This window comes from Hippoglossus hippoglossus, chromosome 11 (assembly GCF_009819705.1).
Source record: "Hippoglossus hippoglossus isolate fHipHip1 chromosome 11, fHipHip1.pri, whole genome shotgun sequence".
Lineage (NCBI taxonomy): Eukaryota > Metazoa > Chordata > Actinopteri > Pleuronectiformes > Pleuronectidae > Hippoglossus > Hippoglossus hippoglossus.
In genome coordinates, this window is record NC_047161.1 from 15,107,951 (window position 1) to 15,130,509 (window position 22,559).

Below are 22,559 nucleotides of genomic sequence, written 5' to 3' on the forward strand. Positions count from 1 at the left end.
CTGTGGATGTCGTCCCAGCACTCTGGGGCCGCGGTGTTATTCTCGGAGAGGCAGGTGGCCGGTGGTAATAGACGGGAGGAGGCAGCAGCAGCAGGCGGACTGACTGCAGCTCTGTGCCGGAGAGTGAAGGATCAGCGCAGCTTGGGACAGTCTGCTGTCTGAGTCCCACTAAATCCTCCCCCACACTCCCCCACACTCCCCCACCCCGTATCCATTTACCCCTCTGCCTCATCTCTGCCTCCCCCTCCCCTCACATATCTGTGCCCGGCTTATAGCACTGGCTTCCCATATGAAAACTAATCCTATAACAACCTACATTTATTTCGAGGAACCTACATGTAAAACATGAATAAGCAAAGGTGCAAACATATAGACAGAATCATGAGATCATACAGTAGCAGAGTGTATAAACTTATATGTATAAAGCTTCATAAGAGAGTTTTTGCCTGTTGAATGTGGTGGAGACTTTAAACAAATTGACTATTAGGATAAAGAGGTGAAATATGTAATCAAAACAAGTGTGCTATTAGTTCACAAAACAGTAAAACACACACACACTTTACTTTTTTATCAGAGTAATACAGGGACGAATATTATTTGCAACAAGTTAAAGCAGAATCTTGACATATACTGACCTCTTGTGGCCAAAATTTGTTAATGCAGGTACAGTATTTATGTTAGTCCCACATTAACTACAATGTGGACCAACTTGGAACCCTTTTCTGTAATAATAATAATAATAATAATAATAATAATAAAAATAATAATAACTATTATTATTATTATTATTATTATTATTATTATTATTATTATTATATATTTGTAGGAGTATACTTTAATATTTATTCAGTTACAGTAAACTGACTGTTGGTCTGAGATGCTAATTCAGTGATTATCTTGCCACAATCTAAATAGGACACGAGTGAGCTATAATTGAATAATGTCATCATGAAAAAACAAAGCTTGCAGAGCTGAGGTCAAAAGATCATCATTTCATGTTCAGAGGAAATAGAGTAAAAATGCATCCCATTAACTAGACACCACTTCACTCCACCCTTTGTCTGTGCACCTGTAAACCTCACTTGTTTGTGTGAGTAAAAGCTGTTGTGTAATTGAATCCATGGGGAAAGTCAGTGGAGTGTCTGTTTGTTGCCACTGGAGGGCAGATAGCTGCTGAGTTACACCACTAATGAGCGAGGAGCAGCTCAACAGTGACAACCGGGAGGTTTAGTGTGCAAAAGTTTCCTCACACACTCTGACAAGCGCTCCCTGCATGCTGCCTTACAGTGGAGAGCCTGGTTATGACGGATCAGCCAGTGTGTGACTCAGGCTCATAATCCCTGACCATACATTAGTTCACCGCCGGAAAACAGCACCTTGAATAAGATGAACTGTTGTAGATCAGCTGCAGGATGTCTATGAGGTGTGGTAGTGATTTGCCATCAGGACTTTAAACCATCACCACGACTGAAACTAATAACGGTGATGATCGTTAATGAGTTTGTTCGACTTATTATCCTATATCAAAAATTATTACCAGCTAACCAGTTGCAAAGAAACCAGGTCCTGATCCTGATGTTATTTAATATATAACTAATAAATTACTGACCTTTACTCATCATGCTAATGGGCGCTTACTCGTTTTATGATTAAATGTCAAAAACAGATTATATCAGTGACCGAGGCAATTAATGTACATTTGCCATATATACAGTTTACATATTATAAACACTAACTAAAAAGATGAATATATGATGATAATTAATTGCAATGCATATTCTAAAAGATGTATTCATTCATATACAGTATATAAACACATGCCACACACGTAAATACACACATGCATATACACACACAGCGAACACACACGTGTATATACTCTGATATATGTATGGATACAGATACACTGAATTATATCAAGAGGAGAAACAAACAAAGAAGTGGTGTCATGTTCACAGGGTGAGATGTGACATTCAGAAAACAGAGCAAGACAAATGACCAACTGTGAAAACATGAAATCAAACTCAAGAAATTAAGATTTCAAAACCATCTATCAGACAATCAGACGTGTGAGGATACAGAATGAGGTGTGAAGTTGCAGTGGCTTCATATATTCATACACAGTGGTGCATCCTGAGGCTGTTAGCTACCGGTTGTCCCTGCAGCCAGGAGGCACAGTAGAAGTGATTTTAGTGAGCAGCTTCCATAGCAACCTTTAAACACCTCAAATGACTCACAGGGAACTATGTGGTTGTGCCTTCTTATAGCTTGAAGGCAGATTGGTACTTGGTTAATAAAGGATATGACACGAATACATTTGCATTAATAGGTGCACTTTGTACTTGTACTGTTTGAAATTCTCCACCATGCTCAAAAATCTGGACACATCCTTTTAATCATTAGCAGGGAATTTTAGAATGGTGAAACCCATCCACTCTGTGCTGTCGAGGTGGTCGATGAAATGTGTTTGCGCTCTAACTAGCAACACTGAGAATCTCCCAAGAAGCCTGGATGAGGTTTTGTATCTACCTGAACCATGATACTGCAGTTTATCAGACAAACCAGCCTATCTCTAGCACTCAGCATATAATTCACTATTTGTCAGCGCTCGTGTCAGTACATCAAAAAGAAAGAATGATTAATTAAATAATTAAAACAAGACTAAGATAAGAGACTGCAGCAATGCAAGCTTCTCAACGAAGCTGAAAGGGAAGCTAAAGCTGAGACTTATAATAAAGTCAACCTGTGTGTGGACAGAGGCTATCAGACACAGAATTCATCCTCTGGAGACCATGAATATCTGTACAGAATTTAATGGCAGCCCAGGCAGTAGATATTTTGGTCTGAACCGAAGCGGTTGACTGACAAACAGACTGATAATGCCAATCTATGGTTATTAACAATGAATATTTATCCTCAAATCCTCCTTGGAGTGCTCAATGTATAATATTATTTAATGGTTACCTTCTCCAAGTGAGGTTATGTTTTCACTGCTGTATATAAGCAGCATTACGCTAAAACTACTGAACCAATTTCCTTGAAACAAGGTGGAAGGGTGGGGTATGAGCCAATGAAGAACCCACTGACTTTTGGAGAAGATTTGATAAAGGGGGTAGATCAGTTTTTTTAATTTCTAAAGAAATAATTCCGAGATCTTTATGGTAAAAAAAAAGGCATAGGTAGAGAACTAATATCTATGAAAAGGTTAATTTGGTGCAGATCTGGATAGTTATCTGGATTTATCTGGAGCATTGAGGTGATGAATTGGCCAATCATCCTTGGCGGAGGTATGCGCTCGCCATGTGCCCTTCTTGTTCTGTTTTATATGAAACCAGGTTGTTAGTGAGAGTATCATTACACATCACTGCCAAGCAGGCTGATAAGAGATCACAACTGGCAGAACTAAAAAGTCACTCACGATCAACAGACACAGATATCATGGGATCAACAGACCAGATTTTTACTTTACAGACATTTTTACTTGGATCTGATGAAGCAAATGAAAGTCCTTTCTGCTTTTTTTAAAGATTATTTTATGTTTTAGTTTTAGATTATTTCATGATTGAATATAAATGAGTTACTGAAAAAAGTTGTTTTTTTATTTGTTAAGGTGAAAGGTTTCCCCAGACAGAACACATAATACAGCTTCCTGTAACTACTGTAGATTAGACTAAAGACGGTTAACATAAATACAAAGGCTACTTTGGGGCCAGCTCAGGGTGACGACGCTCTTTTTTTTACCTCACAAGTGGAAATCCGATTTCCCAACAGTGGCATTGGTGTCAAGGTAAAGCATGCGCTGTCTGTTTATATGATCTCCACTGGTTAACATTTAGCACATGTTAGTACTGTAAAAATTGGAAACTGACTTTGACTGCAGCCCCCTCGGTGCCGACAGTAACAACATGCACACATGACTCTACCTGATGGAAAATGGATATCACTATCTAAAAAGGATATCACTATCTAAAAAGTGTTCCGACACCAGAGTGAACTTTCAACCCTGAGCCTGCCCCACCTCCATCGTCATGCATGATAATGAAGACAGTAAACCCATTTTGTGAACGGCAATTATAGTTTTGTTGTAATTGTTTCCACACAAAGTTTTGTTTAATAACTGTATGGAATGAACCTGGGGAATAATCCAAAATAGGAATAATAAATGACGTATAAAACATTTAAACTTCTAGTAATCACAAACAGTGATCCTTTTTCTTACCCTGCTCGTAACGGAGGGTCTCCCACTGTTGCACCTGGAATTCACCATCTGCAAAACAATAGTATTGCATTACATAGATGTTTGTATTGATTACCCTCCGCCAAGGAGGATATGTTTTCATCTGAGTTTACACAACGATTACTGGACAAAATTCCACAGAACTTGGTGGAAGGAGACATGGGTCAGGGGAGAACCCATTCAATTTTAGTGCAGATCTGGATCAGGAGGCCAATTTTCTTCACTTTCTTCAACATTTCGAGGGTGTTTTTTTAACATTTTCATTGATTCAAAGATCTTTATAAAGATAATTCAGACACTTTTACGGGATTGATACTTAAAATTTGGTGAAGATCAAAATAATAATCAATATCAGGCAAATTTAAATGTGACTTTTGGGCTTTGGCCGAGGTATGCGCTCTACTGATTGCTTCTACTTTCTTTATATTAAATCTAGTGTGTGAGTTTCATGACAAATCTCTTTGGTGCAAATGTAGCATTGTCAGGGTTAGGGTTTCCATTACAGGTTATGTGTTCATGACTGTCTAAAAAACGTACCAATTTGAAGAATATCGTGGCTGTTTCTTTACAGAAATCTATTCAAATTATAATTAATTTGAAGATATTATTATGAAGTGAAACAAATGGAACACCTTTTACGATGTTTTTCTTTCCACTATCTTTCCACGTTCCACTATTTTTCTGATTAGAATTAAAGTCATCATTCATCATGATGATGATGATGATGATGATATATATATATAGATAGTTCATCATCATATACGTAGATGATGATGAACATAACCTCCTACATAACCTCGTAGGAGTCTTTACACCTTTACCCTGACTGCTGGGTCAGTTTGAGCTGCTGTGGATCACAATAGAGACAACATGGCACCAAATCTTATCAGTGGAGATAAACAGAATAAAGTTGGCAGTTGTTTTTTTTATGATAACATATAATCAACTGCTCACAGGGTCATGTCTCAGTCTGAATAATATTTCATGTTTTTATCATTCTGTTGAATTCCCGTTTTCAGGATCATTGTGATGCTGCTCAATGTATTTGATCTACAGATGAGGGGGTCATAACAGATCTTTTTGCTCGGGTTCTCCACTTTGTTCGGAAATGTTGAGGGCATTTACCTACGCCTCTTTAGGGTCCTAAAGAGGCGTAGGTAAACAATCTTATCGACACGTGCGACAATCTACTGACCGTAAATATATTTCTGGACTAATAAGAGTTTGATGACATTTACTGTTGTTTTTGTGTTGTTATGGATTTTAGGAGTTTTAAAATTCAAATTCAGCCTGATTCTGTCTCATATGATCCTGTTTTCATTTTATTCATTTGTATCTTCTGCGCCTTCTATTTAAATTTTATTTTATATCATTGCTCGATTGTTTTTACGTGTTGTTGTATTTCTTTTCCTTTGCCATGATTGTGAAGCCCTTTGGATCAACTCCATTTGTTTTTAATGTGTAATAAATAAATCTGACTTGACTTAAAAAACCTCTGCAGTGCAAAATATTGACTTTTATTTTCACTCCTATTTTCCTATGTGTTTTAGTGTTAACGTATTAACGTTTACATTTCCAGCACACAGGAAAAACAGGTATTGTGTAATAGTTATTTTATACAACATTTACACAGACTCACATGTGTTGCAATATAATTATATGATGTAGTGTAAAAGACAAGATCTATTAGATGATGTGACAAACAGCAGTGGTGAACATATGAGATAAATGTATTTATTACAACTTCGGAATCTCTGTGTTTGAGTGTTTGCATTTCACATTTCACATTTGTAACATAATACTTTATTTCCAACTACATTCATTAAAATCACAATGTCAGTTTTTACCATATTTATCTTTTTAATTCTGAACTTTAATTATTTGGGTTTTTATAACTTTACATAGCTTTTATACCTGCTTAGGAAACCACAGCATTAATAATTACATTTGTAATGTGGATGCAATTTAATTTATTTCTACTGAACTGCACTTGTGTTTAGTGTGAATGACAACAAGTGAATCTTGAATTTATGTAGATTTTAAAGCAATTTCTTTTCTTTTTTTCTCATTGAAATTCAAACAATTATTCCCGGTACAGTCAATAGAGAAAAACTCCCTCGGTACACCTGCCACATTTTATAGCAGACGTATTTCGGTTAACAATTAGACAACAAAGGAGATGATTTATAAGCGCTCAGACTTGTTTAACAATCATACAGTAGAATGAATGTTATGATAGAAACACAAACGGAAAAATTGCCTCTCTGGCTCCTGGACATTTTAACGATTACTCTCAGCATTTAGATTTTAAGCTTGAGTGAATGTGGACTGAACATGCAGACTGAGATGACATGTTTGTACATCCCTATGCAATAAAACAATCTGATCTCTCAAGGCCTGGGTAAGGCGTGCCCTGATAGCCAAGATAAGCTCAGATGGACAATGTGTTCTCTCCGACAGAAGCATTTCATCCTGCATGTCAGTCCAATTATGATATTTAATATTTCAGTCACTTTTTAGCCCTTATATCAAATGTTCCACCCAACACACAGTGCTCCTCCTCACTATTTTTTAACTCCTTTTCTTTAACTCCACTGTTTCCCTTTACAAACTCATGAATACTAAACTCATCTCTCAGGTGGAAGCGTGAGAGATGGCCCCTCATGTGATGCATTAAACATTATCAAGAAGGTCCCGCCTTTTTCTATTCAGACTTGCTGACATTGGATAATACAACAAAGACTGTCATGTGCTGCAGATAAATGTGGTTTGGGTGTCATAGGTCGCAGGTAATAAGTGGTCGCCTCCCAGGACACTGAGGTAATAACTCAGTGTCACCTCCCAGGATACTGAGGTAATAACTCAGTGTCGCCTCCCAGGACATTTAGTTGGGGTGAAAGACTTTGAGCGAGAAACAGTAAACAGACGATCAATGAGTTTCAGAGAGGACACTTGGAGAAAGTAGAATAACCAAACAACTGCTTGCGAAACGGGAGACTCAACAGTGAACGTTTTTTCAATTCTGTGTCCTGTGAAGTTAACAAAGAAGCCACGATGAAGCTGAAACTGCCAAACCCAGGACTGGATGGCCGGATCCCCTCTCATGGGGACCTGGAGAGGATGGAGAAGGAGGAGGCCGAAGGGGACAGGCCCAAATGGGACAACAAAGCCCAGTACCTGCTCACCTGTGTCGGCTTCTGTGTGGGACTGGGCAACGTCTGGAGGTTCCCTTACCTGTGTCAGAGTCATGGAGGAGGTAAGAGGGAAAGAGACGGAATGTTTTCAGCCTTTCAAAACACGTTGTGGGTTAAAGAGTTGCCAGAAAATGTGCTGTGAATATTGATTATCACAAGGATCTGAATGTCTTCACCTATTTTCAGTAAATAAGGAGGGCTTTCCAAAAACTCTGTCTACACTTAATGAAAAATAAATGTAACACCCTTAAAGTTTAACTCTTCATTTTATAGATATTAAAACATGCAGTGCTTATGTGTGTCTTTATAGGAACAATTCTGTGAATGCTGTCACCTACAGAGTAAAGTCAATCACTCACCGCACTGTTCACTTATCATGACCTGAATGTTGTGCTTCTATAGGAGCGTTCATGATCCCGTTCCTTATCCTGCTGGTTCTGGAAGGAATCCCGCTGCTGCACCTGGAGTTCGCCATCGGTCAGCGTCTGAGGAAAGGCAGCGTCGGAGTGTGGAGGTCAATCAACCCCTGTCTGACCGGAATCGGTAAGTTATAAAAGAAAAGAATAGAAATGTTCATGTTAATTGTACTTATTAAGTAAATACGTTTGAATGAATAATTATCTCATTCATAACAATTACTTATTTTGTATATTATGAATACTGAAGATAATAAAGGTAGGATTTTAATTTACGTATGTTTATCATATTGGTATTATTTTTTCTTTCTCTTTGCTTTTATCGTTTGCTCGTTGTACTGATAGTTTGCTTTGTGGTTGTTGCTATATATGTATATAAAAGCTCATCAGAAGTAGCTATATTTGGACAACAGGGTGGAGGAGGAAGAGGAGCGAACAGAACATGCACTTTTGTTTGTGTATCTGCCTAGGTCATAGTGGATTGCTGCAGACTTTGAGTCCTGGTAAAAGTAAGGAAACATAAACCTTTATTGTTTCATCTGTCACAGGTATTGCATCCTTGCTTGTCTCCCTTTTGGTGGGTATGTACTACAACACCATCATGGCCTGGATCATGTGGTATCTCTTCAACTCCTTCCAAAGTCCTCTGCCCTGGAGCCAGTGTCCTCTCAATGCTAACAGGACAGGTACGCTGTGCCTTCATCTGCCAAGATATCAAACAGGGGTGACATTACATTAGGAGGTTGCCTACAACTTGTTCTTAACCGTCACAGGTGTGGTGGAGGAGTGTGCACGGAGCAGCACTGTTGACTATTTCTGGTACAGAGAGACCCTGAACACCTCGACAGCCATCGATGAGTCTGGGGGCCTGCAGTGGTGGATTGTGCTGTCCCTGGTAGCTGCCTGGAGTATGCTCTATGTCTGCTGCATCCGGGGGATCGAGACCAGCGGAAAGGTCTGCCTGTCGCATTACATTTGAGTAGTGCAGTTCCCTCCAAACATGAATGTGTATGTCTTTTCAAACAATTATCTTTGGATCATTTTTAAAATACTCTCATTTCTCAGGCTGTGTACGTCACGTCCACTCTGCCATATTTGGTCCTCACCATCTTCCTCATCAGAGGTCTGACTCTGAAAGGTTCTCTAGAGGGGATCAAGTTCCTCTTCACGCCAGACGTGAGTTTGACACCCCCACCACTATAATTACTACAATGAAATCTTTTTAAATATACTGATATTATTTAACTTGTTAAGAGATAAATGAGAGATTGACAGGAGACTGACTTCAGCAGCCGGTTAGCTTAGCATAGTGAAAAAGGGCCCACAACCCTTCAAATAACCTGCATTGTTTAGAGTAAGGGTTGGGTATAGAGATTAACAGTGTGGTAGTGAGAATAAACAGAGATAACCACAGCAGCTAAACTCTAATCACACGTCATAAAACTTTGATGACAATCCTATCGATACTGATTATGATTAGAATCGATATGATAATTATTTTTCACTGACAACTTAAACATGACTCATGTTTTTATATAAACTTCAAAGTCAAAACGATGTAATTTAGCAATCAATTTACCATGCAGTAAATTGTTTATTGTCAGTGTTTGTAAACTCTTCTCCTGATTTTATTATGCGTCGAGGAAGTTTAGACTTTAAATTGTGGTGCAAAGTACCTTCATGTATTAATTATTAACAGTGCCCAGGACAGTAGGAAATAGTTTACTGACTGAGCCACAATTTAATTAAGCACAAGAATCTCAGCTCAGTTTTACTAAGAGTATGTATTTTGATTCTCCTGCAGGTGAATGAGTTAATTAATCCAGCAACCTGGCTGGATGCAGGAGCCCAGGTTTTCTACTCCTTCTCTTTGGCTTTTGGAGGTCTCATCTCTTTCTCCAGTTACAACTCTGTTCAGTGAGTAACAGCCTAGTGTGCACAGTCAGACTATAATCATCAGACGATTAACAATCTTTTTGAACTCTTCTCATCACGCAATCATAATTTTCTCGCAGCAACAACTGTGAGCAGGACGCTGTTCTCATCTCCATCATCAATGGCTGCACCTCGGTGTACGCGGCAACGGTTATCTATTCCATCATCGGCTTCAGAGCCATGCAAAACTTCGATGACTGCATCGGAGAGTGAGTCGCAAACTTCCCAGCAGTAAACCTTGAGTCCGATTTGCTTCTATCAAACTGAACTCATCTCTCTGTGCTTGATTTGCAGCAACGTCTTGACGCTGTTGAACGCCTTCAACTATCCTGAAGACAGCATCACAGGCAGCAACTACGATGAGGTCCTGACCCACCTCAACCAAACACATCCACATGTCATCCAAGGATTGCAAATACAGAACTGTGACTTGCAGGTTTTTCTCAGTCAGGTCAGTAGAGAGCATCAAAATCATTTATGGCACTCAATAGAGCACACACTCATAGAGATCAGTCCCCAAACGTGCCTGGTTTTTTTCATCAAGATCCATGAATTATTCTCTAGGAAATCAGGGAAAATGTCAAAAAACATCCTCGCAATGTTAAAGTGAAAAATTAAATGTAACAGAAAAACAGAAATGAAAAAATAACCTCCCTGGCAGAGGGAGAGATATCTAGTTTTCAGTCTCACAGATATAATGATAATAGAGTCGGAATGATTGAAATATTTTCAGGGTGTAGAGGGAACTGGATTGGCCTTCATCGTATTCACAGAGGCCATCATCAAGATGCCTTTTTCCCCTCTCTGGGCGGTTCTCTTCTTCGTCATGCTCTTCTGCCTCGGCCTCTCAACTATGTTCGGCAACATTGAGGGAGTGGTGGTCCCTCTGCAGGACCTCAGACTGTTGCCTCGATCATGGCCCAAAGAAGTCTTCTGCGGTAATTTCCTTATACTTCCAATTAAAATGTACACATTCAAGTGGGATTAGAATATTTTATCAATACATAGAGTAACCACTTATTTTTGGGTTTTTTTCCAGGTCTCACTTGCTTAATTTCTTTACTTCTCGGGCTAATATTTGCTCAGCGCTCTGGAAACTACTGGCTAGCCCTTTTTGACAGCTTTGCAGGCTCTATCCCCCTTCTGGTCATTGGGCTCTGTGAAATGATCTCTGTTGTCTACATCTACGGCATAGATAGGTGAGTCTGTATAAGGGATCATTGATAGGCTAAAGATTGGACATAGTCCAAGGTAAAAACTTTTTAGACACTCTAGGGCCTTATGTTTTGTGCTAATGTTAGCATGCAAACACACCAACACTGACCAGGTAACTAGAATTGCTCTAAGTTGAGGTCACAACCTCCGCAGAGGACATAACATGTTTTACACATGATTATCTAGTTGTGAATAAACAACTGTAGTGGTCTGATAACATAAAAAAATGCCTTAATCTGCATCCGGACCAAAAGTGAATGGGTTTTTCCCGGGCTTAGACCCCATCCCCACCGCCAAGTTTTGTGGAAATTGGGTTTGTAGTTTTAGAATATTCCTGCTGACAATTAAAGAAATTATAGAAAGTGATTAAATAAATGTCCTGCCCCTTTGTCCAGAATGCTATCCAAAATTGAAAGGGTTCTTTCTTGGCCCATGTACCATCCTTCCACCATATTTCGTGGAAATCTGTTTGGCAATTTTTGTATTAAACTTTTGAGAAATCAAGCAAGCAACAAACAAACGGACAGGGGTAAAAAAATAACCTCTTTGGTGGAGGTAAATATCAACATGTGACATTGCCTACATTTGGCATTAGCTCAAAGCATTGTTATTGTCATACATGCATGAAGCGGGCCAACTTATGTATTCAGACCTTGGTACAGAGTTCATTTTACAGGAGATGTTATCATGGATACGGAAGTACAGAGTGTATCTTGTGATGTAGCAAGACCTGGGTGAGGAATGTGGAATATGTATTTTTTTTCTTATTGTTGTTACTAATGTTGTATATAAGCAGGAAAAATGTGACTTATACCTAAATGGTCAAAAGATTGAATTATGCCATGTTAAAAGGACAGATTAGACAAAGAGTGGAGCGGAGGTCGACTTCTTTGAAGTCCAGTGCCGCATCAAGGTGATGGACACTCACTAACAGGCTGCTTTATTTACTGTAACTAATAAAAGTACAAGGCCGTCTTTTATGGATGTTTTGTACATGCTCAGCTGACACGAGATCTCCCTGTGATTGCTTCTACACAGGTTTAACAAGGACATTGAGTTTATGATTGGCCACAAGCCCAATATTTTCTGGCAGGTGACATGGAGATTCGTAAGCCCACTCATTATGGTCGTCATCTTGGTGTTTTACTTTGTTACCCAAGTCACCAAGAATCCCACCTACTTGGTCTGGGACGAGCAGGCGGTAAGTGTGCTTTTTGATTTAAAATAGTAGTAGCTTAAGGATCTTCTTAGATGCCTGGTCTTAAAATGTGCAACAACTTGCTTTATCCTAACATTAATAATTCCTTTTCAACATGATCAATTTCTGTAAATCATATTATATCCTTTGACCTTGGCTGCAGGAGAGTTTCCCAACCCTGGAGCCTCGTTCATTTCCATCCTGGATCAACATCATCATCTTCATCCTGGCTGGAATCCCATGTTTAGCCATCCCTGGATTTGCCCTCTTCAAATTCATCCAGATGAAATGCTGCAAGCATAAGGACTACAGTGAGAAGACAGTGGACAGCATCTCCGCAGCTGTAACAATGAGCGAGAAAATTAAGTTTTAAATAGCTTGAAAGTATTTAAAAACAAAGCAAAGTGAAAATGGACCTGTTCCATTGTTTGTATATACAGTAATACCTTTTGCGTTTCTTTTTTCTTGCCATGTACATTGACAGAAGAGCAGAATAGAGACTGTATACATTTGACAGCATTTTCTGTAAAATACTTGTTTTGTAATTAATAATATATTATTACTATTGTAATATTAGTTGCCTGTTATTGTGTCGTGATTTGTACATTTTACATTTGGGGAAATAGACTAATTTGCTTGCTTTCTGATAGTCAGTAGGAGTGGATTGATACAACTCTTAAGTATGTGTACTAAATAAGGACAAGCCAGAGGCTTATTAGCCTATTAGCATGGAGACTGGAAACAAAGGAAAGCAGCTAGCTTAGCTCTGTCTAAACATCTCATCTCATTTGTTTAATCTATACAGGAAAAAAATGAAGAGCATAAATCATTATTAGTAGCTGAGCCAAGCTAGATCCATGTTTCCAGTCTTTCTGCCTAAACCTGCTGCTAGCTGTAGCTATTCAAAGCTACTGAGCAAAACGATCATCTCTATAAAAACCATAGCCTTATGCCTAATATTTACTATATACATATGTCTTTGTTTTAACATTTTGTAAATAATCTTCAATGTCAGAGCGGATTCTTGTAAACTTTGACCTCCTGTACCTTCTTTCTCTTATATTACAACACATGCACTTAGCCTGCCATAAAAGCCCCAAGTTACGAACTGTACATTTTCTTCTCCCCAGCTCAGACTAAAGAACAGAATCATGTGGTTACTGTTTGGTTATTATATATGTATGTGCTATTAAAATAAATCATGTGGAATATCAGGACCCAAATTGGTGCTTTTATGGATCTTTGCCTGGCAACAGGAGGCACATGTTCTATTGTAACCCTTCAAAATAAGACTCCAATTGACTTAACTGATAAGGAAATTGCCCACTTCTTCATAAAGGCAAATCATCCAGTCATCATGTGTTGTTATTACTAAATTACTCTAATCTTTTTTTTTTACTTTTAAATTAAATATATTTTATGTTTAACTGTTAAATTCATGACTGTATCAGTGGACCCTGTATGAAGATAAAAGTTCAGTGTGTACTGGTTAATCTGTGGTCTGCCTCAGATAAAGTAAAAGATCATAAACCTGTCATCACTGCTAAGTGCCCCTATACGGACACTACACCAACCCATAATAACTGTAGCATAGCAGACACTGCCTCTCTGCTTCAGTGCACATGTGACAACCATGAGACTGGTGCTACCTAACCCAGGGCTGGATCTCCGGATCCCCAACTATGAGGATCTGGACAGGATCGAGAAAGAGGAGGCAGAAGGGAGCGACAGGCCCAAATGGGACAACAAAGCCCAGTACATCCTCACCTGTGTGGGCTTCTGCATCGGGCTTGGGAACGTGTGGAGGTTCCCTTACTTGTGTCAAAGTCATGGAGGAGGTAAGGACAGACAGGGTTGGGATTTATATTAGTTTGAGATTGATTTGTCATATGATTGAAAGAGAAATTAGTCGATAATTTGTTAAACACGAGTCAAATTTATCGTTATCATATGGGAATAAAATGAGCATTTCACTACTTTAAATAATTGACAAAAATGGTTGGTTCAGTCCAACTCGTCACGGCTAAATCATAACAGATTGACAGACTGATTCTGCGGCTGTCCGATTCAACAAGAAGTCGAAAGATCAGTGGTGGAAAGACACTTTGACTGTTTAAACTTCCACAGACTACTTTGTTTTAGTTTTAGTTCTTGTCAGACTTTGGATGGAAATAAAAAAGACTTAATGAAAGGTGCAAGTTTGCAGTAAAGAGGTATTTTACAGGTCTAATGCCCTATAAGTCTTGAGGAGCAAAAGTCACATTCTAAGTTGTACATTAAAACAACCTTTGACTGAAAATAATGTAGGTAAAGATTACATGCTTTTAATTATGATTATAAATGCCACTGTTGTAGAGTAGGGTAGAGGCCATATGTTCAAAAATTAGATCCAGATAATAATGTTGATATCAGTCCATATCAATAATTATCACGATAAATGTCACAAGTTAATAGAGTGACTTTTGCTCTTGACTGCAGATTGTGGCTTTTAACTCTTCTAGAAAGATAAACACTTGATAAACAACAAAACATTTGCGTTTTATTGCTCAGCCGGACTTTGAAGATGTCTTAAACTAATTTTAACTCGTAACTAGTTCAAGTAATTTATATCTCTATATAGTGAACCAGTATACCAGCATTTCAGGCTACATAATGTTTTAATATTATAATAGCCATTCCTCGAAAACATCTCCTGTCCCGATCCACCCAATCGGTTGTTGATTTGATTTTGATGGCAAGCTTAATGCAACTAATCTAGACTAAAGGGCGATTCTTGAGGTAATCCTTGTAGTTCTGTGGTGTAAAAATACATGTAATTTGTTTTAAATCACAGGTTGTTGTTTTTTTAAAGGAGAGGATCCCCAGACCACCATTTATGGAGCTTTCAAGTATGCTCCCCCATTTTAAAACATAACCAGGCACCTATAGTAAATTTCATATATGATTTTGCAGCACAGAAATTGTTTCTGAGAGGACTAAGAAGGGTCAAAGCTATTGCCAAATATCTGAACAGTGAACTTATTTATTTTACTTTAACCAAAATCACTTGTCCTTTGAGCCTGAAGACAAAATAAACAAAGTTAAATATATCACTTATTCAAGACAGAGTGATTCTTAAAAGTATGAGGTCCTCTGAGGTAATGACTAAACTTTGGCTTGACATTCGGGCCAAACACAGGTCACATGCACATTGGCTTGTGTGTGAATGTTTGTGTGTGTGTGTGTGTGTGTGTGTGTGTGTGTGTGTGTGTGTGTTAAGTGGGTCAATGCTATTCTTTTAGAACTCTGCATGAGACAAAGACATGAACATTTTTAAAACTATGAACTGTTGTTTTACTGTGACTCTCAAACCACTGTCCAAAGTCCATGTCATCAGCCGCAGTAATGTGATGATACAATGACACATGTGCTACAATACAACACCAATGATAGAGTTAAGTCTGCTTTACGAGCTTAAAAATTATATTTTAACATTTTTCTGTAAAACAAAATCTCACTAAATCATATTACAAATTGCATAAATGTTGCCGTTCACAGTTTTTTGAAAAAACAAATCTGTCACCTTTGAGTTTATATGATAGATAAAACATAACTGATATTATATACAAGTTATTTATTAGCTATTAGCTATCATTAACATATTATATAAACATGTCATTTTTTAACCCTGCCCACTTTCCCACAGGCAAGATCTTATCAGAATAATTACACGTCCTGTGTCCAACATCTTAGAACATCAGCACAATGGTGATGAAAAGTTCTCTTAAATCACTCGCACATGCAACTAAATAACAAATATGTTCAAAATCAACAAACCATGATCGACAGCTTCGTTTAGCAAGTTTAACAATCAGCACAAGACCTCAAGTTCATCTGTTGGCTTCATTTGACCGTGACCTTCCACATGCACCAGGGTAGCAGAGTCTGAAGCGGCTGATGAGAGACAGCAGCTCCAAATCTAAGGCCTCTCTGCCGGAGACTGTTGGATTACTCCATTTGGGTTGGAATGAAGTAAAAGAGTTAAGGTATCTCATGGTCTTGTTCACTAGTGCAGGAAGAGTGGACTGGGACTTAAGCAGCAGGCATAGTACTGGAAGAAGGTTTGAGAGTTGAACTGGAACCCTTTTGATTTGCTCGTCGATCTACGTTTCTGTTTTAAAACAGTTTTCTTAACAGAGTGGCTGGGCCCTGTGGTAGAGAGGAGGTAAGGAGCTCTAACATCCAGAAGGAGCTTAGAGTAGAGCCACTGCTCCTTTGTGTCACAAGGAGCCAGTTGAGATTGTTCAGGCATCTGATTAGGATGCATCCAGCACACCTTCTATTGGAGGTCTTCCAGGCTCATCAACTTGGTAGGAGAGCTTATACCAAGAACATTCTGTTGAGATGATGTATCTCATCTGGACTCTGAACTCCTCAGGATCTTCCAGGAGGAGCTGGAAAACACTGCTCGGGGGGAAAGGGCTGTATGGGCCACCAATATCTAGCCACCGCAATCAAGCCCATGGATAAATGGCCTAAAATGATCGATTGACATAATGTTTACAGACTTAATGGGTAAAATCCCCAAATTCAAACCACTGATCCCATATGTTTACCAGGTGCCTTCTTGATCCCCTTCCTCATTCTGCTGGTGCTGGAGGGAATGCCGCTCCTGCTGCTGGAGTTCGCCATTGGCCAGCGTCTGAGGAAAGGCAGTGTGGGAGTGTGGAGGTCCATCAGCCCTTATCTGACTGGTATTGGTACGTAAACCAAGCTCTGGAGGTAAAGTTAGTCTCTGGCTTCCTGATGAATGTTTTATGACAGTTAATGATGTTGTTTCTCAGGTATCGCCTCCATGCTGGTGTCCTTCCTGGTTGGACTGTACTACAACACCTTAATAGCCTGGATCCTATGGTATCTCTTCAATTCCTTTCAAAGCCCGCTGCCTTGGACCCAGTGTCCTCTCAATGACAACAGGACAGGTATTTGAATATACTACATTTATAATGCATGCACAGTAAAAAGTGGCTGAATTGTGCATGTACATTGTTTTGTCCCTGCAGGATTTGTACCCGAGTGTCAAGAGAGCTCCACAGTGGATTATTTCTTTTATCGAGTGACTCTGAATAGTTCGGCCTCTATCGCTGAATCAGGAGGAATCCACTGGCCCATAGTCCTGTGCCTGTTAGCTGCCTGGACAATAGTCGCTATCTGCTGCATAAGGGGGATTAGCACTTCTGGCAAGGTTGGTTGAAACTGTTCTATTAGCCTTAGCAAACCTCTATAACTTTCTAGTCTCAATGAGAACAGTGGAATGTACTTGAAATCCATCATACCTCTCTAAATGAGTATGATGAGAGATAGATGGTTGTAGATAAAAGCAGGCTTCTCAAGTCTGCCATTGAGACAGTTGCTGCCAGCAGATATCAGCTGTAGATAGCTAGACAATTAAAGATAAGGTTATTAATCCTGAAGCAAAAGCTGGCTACTCTTTGAAAATATGCAACCGAAACATCCCATCCACTCCCAGAGGCCCATTCGTCACAGCCACGCCCCCAAAACACATGAACGTGCTCTGCCTGACAACAGCTTGAAGCAAATTCTTTCATAACTCGGTCCCTAACTTCAGGCTATCACCTCTGCTTCAGCGCTGTGCGTCTCTCTGGCTGAAGAGTCCGATCACGTGCAGTGAGAATACGGGCAGGGTGGAGCCGGCAGCAAGATCGCTGAGCAACAGATATAATTTAGTCCCAATTACATGATCGATTGTGTTCATTACAGTCCTGCGAGGGCCACAGACAACTTGATGTATTGATTGGGAAGAGAAGATGATTTAAATAAATACGATTTTTAAAAAGCACCTTACCAACCATAACTTCAAGCTAAGTTTAGCTTCATGAGTTGGTTGAAAATTCCAGCTGACTCAGTGACCCCTGAACCCTGTAAAAGATTATTTTACGCCCCAAGATTAAGGTCAGGCAAAAAGTTAGTATTCTTATTTTTGAAAAAAATCCTATACTTGAGAAGCCTCGCGCCTAGATTGATGTCTTGGGGAAGGGTTTAAGAAAAAATCATTTATTCTGTATTACTGAAAATACTTCAGACTGATTTCCATGATCAATTACTCCATGTTTTCTTGTCATGACCTCAGGCAGTGTACGTCACAGCCATCCTGCCGTACATAGTGCTCACCATCTTCCTGATCCGAGGATTGACTCTTAAAGGAGCCCTGAGCGGAATTACGTTCCTCTTCACACCAGACGTATGTTTCAAATATTGATACACAAAAAAAACAAAAAACAGTTGTATCTCACAGGTCAAACCCAAATCACTATGTATACCTCGTTCTTGCAGCTGGAGGAGTTGATGAAACCAATGACCTGGTTGGATGCAGGGGCTCAGGTCTTTTACGCCTTTGGTTTGGCATGGGGGGGCCTCATCTCCTTCTCAAGCTACAACCCTGTTCAGTAAGAGACATTGAGAAGACCTGTTGTGTTTAATAACCACATAGCAATTTAAGACTTATTTAGCTCAGTTTAATTAATATAAGGAGATGTTTTTGTCAGACCTGATGAGTCCTGAAACTTGTGTCTGTTTTCCTTAGCAACAACTGCATGCAGGATGCTGTGATCCTGTCTGTGGTGACTGGCTTCACCTCAGTCTACGCTGCCATGGTCACCTACTCCATCATCGGCTTCAGGGCCACTGAGAAATATGACAACTGTATCAGTGAGTGAGTACCGTTAATATCAAGGTTTAGAAAGAGTCAAGTAGATCTTTTGGATGTTTGATTATGGTAAAAAAAAAAAATAACAATGCACTTTATGTAAAGTAATCTCAAACCTGTAAAAACGCTGATGGGGTCTTTCAAGACTTTTATGTAAATTACTCAAATGACTATATACGTATGATAAAATATTTCATTATTGTGGGCACGCTAACATGCTTAATTTAACATTATAACTGCTGTATACCAGAGTTCTTTTCTATTTTTAAACTACTCAATGGTTTTGGCCAAGTCAGTCTGATTAAGCCTCATATTGGCTTAAGCTGTACAATATTTCAAATCACATTAATGCGCTAAACCAGGTCTACAGATGGTGTCTATATTTTAGAGTCACACTAGAAAGGGATCACTCCACAGTGAGTATCGACAGGAGAAAAGATTACAGTCAGCAATAGATTTTTATTTTTATTTATATGGGCCTTTTAATATTGTATTAAGATAGACCTGAAAAATCTGAACCTATTCTTTAATGTTTCCTCAGGTAATGTGTTGAAACATAGAAAATCATCATAGATAAACAGGGAAATAGGAATTATTTGATACGATTTTTGGCAATTGTTCAAAAGGCTGTTTTAGTCCATCTGTTTTAGTTCATCATTGACAGTTTTAAATTACACAATAAGTCATTAGTCGGTGCTCAGTCCTGCAGAAATGCAGCGCCAGAGAGAATAAAGTTGCCAAGAAGAAGACGGAGACTATGTAAGACGACAACAAATGCAGGGTTAGTAAACTGTGACGTGTGTTTTCAGAAACATCATGACATTATTAAACGTATTCAATCTTCCCGAGGACAACATCACTACAAGCAACTACGAGGCAGCGTTAATTCACCTCAACAGCTCCCATCCTGACGTTGTTCTTGGACTGGACATCAAAACATGTGACATGCATACGCTTCTCAGTGAGGTAACATATCTAATATCTATCAGGTTCCTCAGTTGTTGTCGTTGTTAGCTCTTATCTGCATTGTGACTGATGTGTGTTTGTCCAGGGAGTGGAGGGAACAGGTCTGGCCTTTATTGTGTTCACAGAGGCCATCACCAAGATGCCTGGTTCCCCAGTCTGGTCTGTCCTCCTCTTCCTCATGCTGCTCTGCCTGGGCCTCTCGACCCTGTTTGGCAACATTGAAGGGGTGGTGGTCCCCTTAAAGGACCTGCACGTGTTCCCTAAACATTGGCCCCATGAAGCACTGACAGGTAACCTGGTCTTAACAGTCCACTCAGCCGGTTCTTCAGCTTTCCATCTACTAAAGAAACATCATTCTTGGTTTTGTTCTTTGTGTGTTTCAGGCACAACGTGTTTTGTCGCCTTCCTCATCACCCTCCTGTTCGCGCAGCCTTCAGGACTTTACTGGGTCAATCTCTTCGACAGTTTTGCCGGATCAGTTCCACTTCTCACCACTGGATTGTTTGAGATGATAGCTGTTGTTTACATCTACGGCATAGACAGGTAAGATAGCTTTCGAACTATCTTTGCAACACGTCATCTTTTTGTGTGTTTGCTTTACATGTTGATATTGTTTGTAAAATGACTGTAGAGTAATAGCCTCAGCAAGTGGTGTCTGTTTTTGAGCAAAATCTGATTTGGACAGTCGACCTACTGAGGGCATGTGTTACAGGATTGCAAATTGTATTTCAACATTTTTATTAAAACCCTCCTGTGTGGCAGGTTCAATGAGGATTTTAAGTTCATGACCGGACGTAAGCCCGGCATCTTCTGGCAGGTGTCATGGAGGTTCATCAGTCCCCTAATCGTCATGGTGATCTTAGTTTTCTACCTGGTGACCCTAGCTCAAGAGGAACTCACCTATTTGGTCTGGGACCCAAACGCTGTAAGGAAATACACAAACACACGGACAGACAGACACAGATGCTGACACAGACGGACGCAGACAGACAGACAGACAGACAGACAGACAGACAGACAGACAGACAAACAGACAGAATGTTCCCTCATTGCTTTGTCATGCCAAATACAATAACTCCAATGCTTTGTGTCTTGTAGGTGGAGTTTCCCTCTCTGGTGCCAACACTTTACCCTTCATGGATCAATGCAGTCATCTTTCTATTGGCAGGCGTCCCTAGCGTGGCAGTGCCTGTGTATGCAGTGTGTAGACTGGTTCTTAATTGCTGCAAGAAAAGAAGTGTATCTAAAGAAAAACTTAGCCCGTAAATGACCTCAAATGATTTAGTCAGACGCTTCAGAATGCAAGATGCAAGATTGTTTAATTTGTCTTGTTTAAATATATGAACGGTGTTTTGTCTATTTGCATCAATACACGCTTTTCTTTTATATTTACGTTTGTCGATGTTTTATTGACACACAACAGTAGAGTTGTAATATTTCTGCTGATCTTTTGTGCAGCTTTATGGTTCTGTATGACTATACCTTCTCTCCACACAGATATGATTTCTTGTTGTTTTAGACTTTTCTTCCCTTTAATACAAAACTGACTTAGTTTTCCATCCATGCATGCTTTTTACTAATAGTGTTTAAAGCAGGGCATATTATACTGTGTATAACTTGCTGTTGAAATAATTTTGATTTCACTGTAAAATAATTTTTGACTTTACAGTATAACTTATATAACTGTATATAAAAAAAGGGAAATATCCTCCACCGTTTAAACATGTCTACATAAGAAAGAAAAAGGAATACTGCAAATAAAAAGTTTTGTACTGAAAATGGGTAAATTGTGTAAATTGCGTGCAAACGAACCCTGGAAATAGAACTAATGAAGCGCTGACTCAAACCTCTATTTAGATACAGTAGCCTTATTTGGATAAAGAGTAACACTAACCGAATAACAGAAGGAGACCAGGTGACTTGAGGTAACGCATCAGTTGGTATATAAACTGCATTTGCTGTTTGAACGTCACTCTGGTGTTGTCTGTCTGATGTGGACCTAACCACACAGTGTAATTGTTTAAACCACAGACTGTAAGTTATGATGCATGACGTGTCTCCACCCTGTCTCATCCCACCATCCACAAAAGAAGACTAAATATCCCGGACACGAACGCCGCCAACTGCCCATTTGGAGACATAGTCTGCACAGTACACGGCCAATCGAGAGTCAGTCTCGGCCATTAATTGTGACATTTCACTACACTGTTTTTTTTTTAAATCAAATAACTAATTAGAACCGAACTTTCTGGAAAAATGGAAAAAACATTTACATTTTTTCGTTTGCTGCAGGTCCCAATATTCACGAACATGGAGGAGGTAGGATTTATGACAATTACTGCATTCAGCCACCAGGTGGCGCGGTTTGGCTTCAATTTTAAGGTGCAATCATGTCGTCCATCTTTAAATACAGTGCCTGTTTTTATTATGCAGAAGATGTAGTGTAGCAAAGTGGACAGGAGAGGGGGTAGTAAGGTCAAGTGAACCAGATGAAGACAAGCACAACATATTTTGCAGTGAACTCTGCATCTGATAGAGGCAGAGGAGAGTACTGAAATATGACAGGCTATTTAACTGTGGTAATATTAACAGAACACTACCTGTGCAGTAATAAATATCTTAATTCATAACACTCTTGCTACAGTATAGTGATCTATTCAAAAAAGGAGGTTATACTATATATTTTAAGGTC

At 39.3% G+C, this 22,559-nt stretch overlaps 2 protein-coding genes across 3 annotated transcripts; both read left to right on the plus strand.

Annotated features, from left to right (window-relative positions):
• Nucleotides 1–7,071: 7,071 nt before the first annotated feature.
• On the plus strand, nt 7,072–13,729 carry LOC117770746 (sodium-dependent neutral amino acid transporter B(0)AT1-like). Of its 2 annotated transcripts, XM_034600438.1 has the most exons (13): nt 7,106–7,187; nt 7,218–7,493; nt 7,834–7,974; nt 8,396–8,533; nt 8,621–8,802; nt 8,913–9,023; nt 9,652–9,764; nt 9,863–9,991; nt 10,077–10,233; nt 10,516–10,720; nt 10,822–10,981; nt 12,036–12,198; nt 12,359–13,729. In XM_034600438.1, the coding sequence occupies exons 2-13, from the start codon at nt 7,292–7,294 to the stop codon at nt 12,566–12,568; spliced, it is 1,911 nt and encodes a 636-aa protein (XP_034456329.1). In that variant the 5' UTR covers nt 7,106–7,187; nt 7,218–7,291; the 3' UTR covers nt 12,569–13,729. The 2 variants fall into 2 exon arrangements, with proteins under 2 accessions (XP_034456328.1, XP_034456329.1); XM_034600437.1 differs by having other exon boundaries at nt 7,072–7,493.
• LOC117770747 (sodium-dependent neutral amino acid transporter B(0)AT1-like) lies at nt 13,696–22,531 on the plus strand. Its single transcript, XM_034600439.1, has 12 exons — nt 13,696–14,033; nt 16,794–16,934; nt 17,019–17,156; nt 17,238–17,419; nt 18,326–18,436; nt 18,529–18,641; nt 18,779–18,907; nt 19,711–19,867; nt 19,953–20,157; nt 20,251–20,410; nt 20,630–20,792; nt 20,966–22,531. Exons 1-12 carry the CDS (start codon nt 13,829–13,831, stop codon nt 21,131–21,133), a joined length of 1,872 nt encoding a protein of 623 aa, XP_034456330.1. The 5' UTR covers nt 13,696–13,828; the 3' UTR covers nt 21,134–22,531.
• Nucleotides 22,532–22,559: the final 28 nt, after the last annotated feature.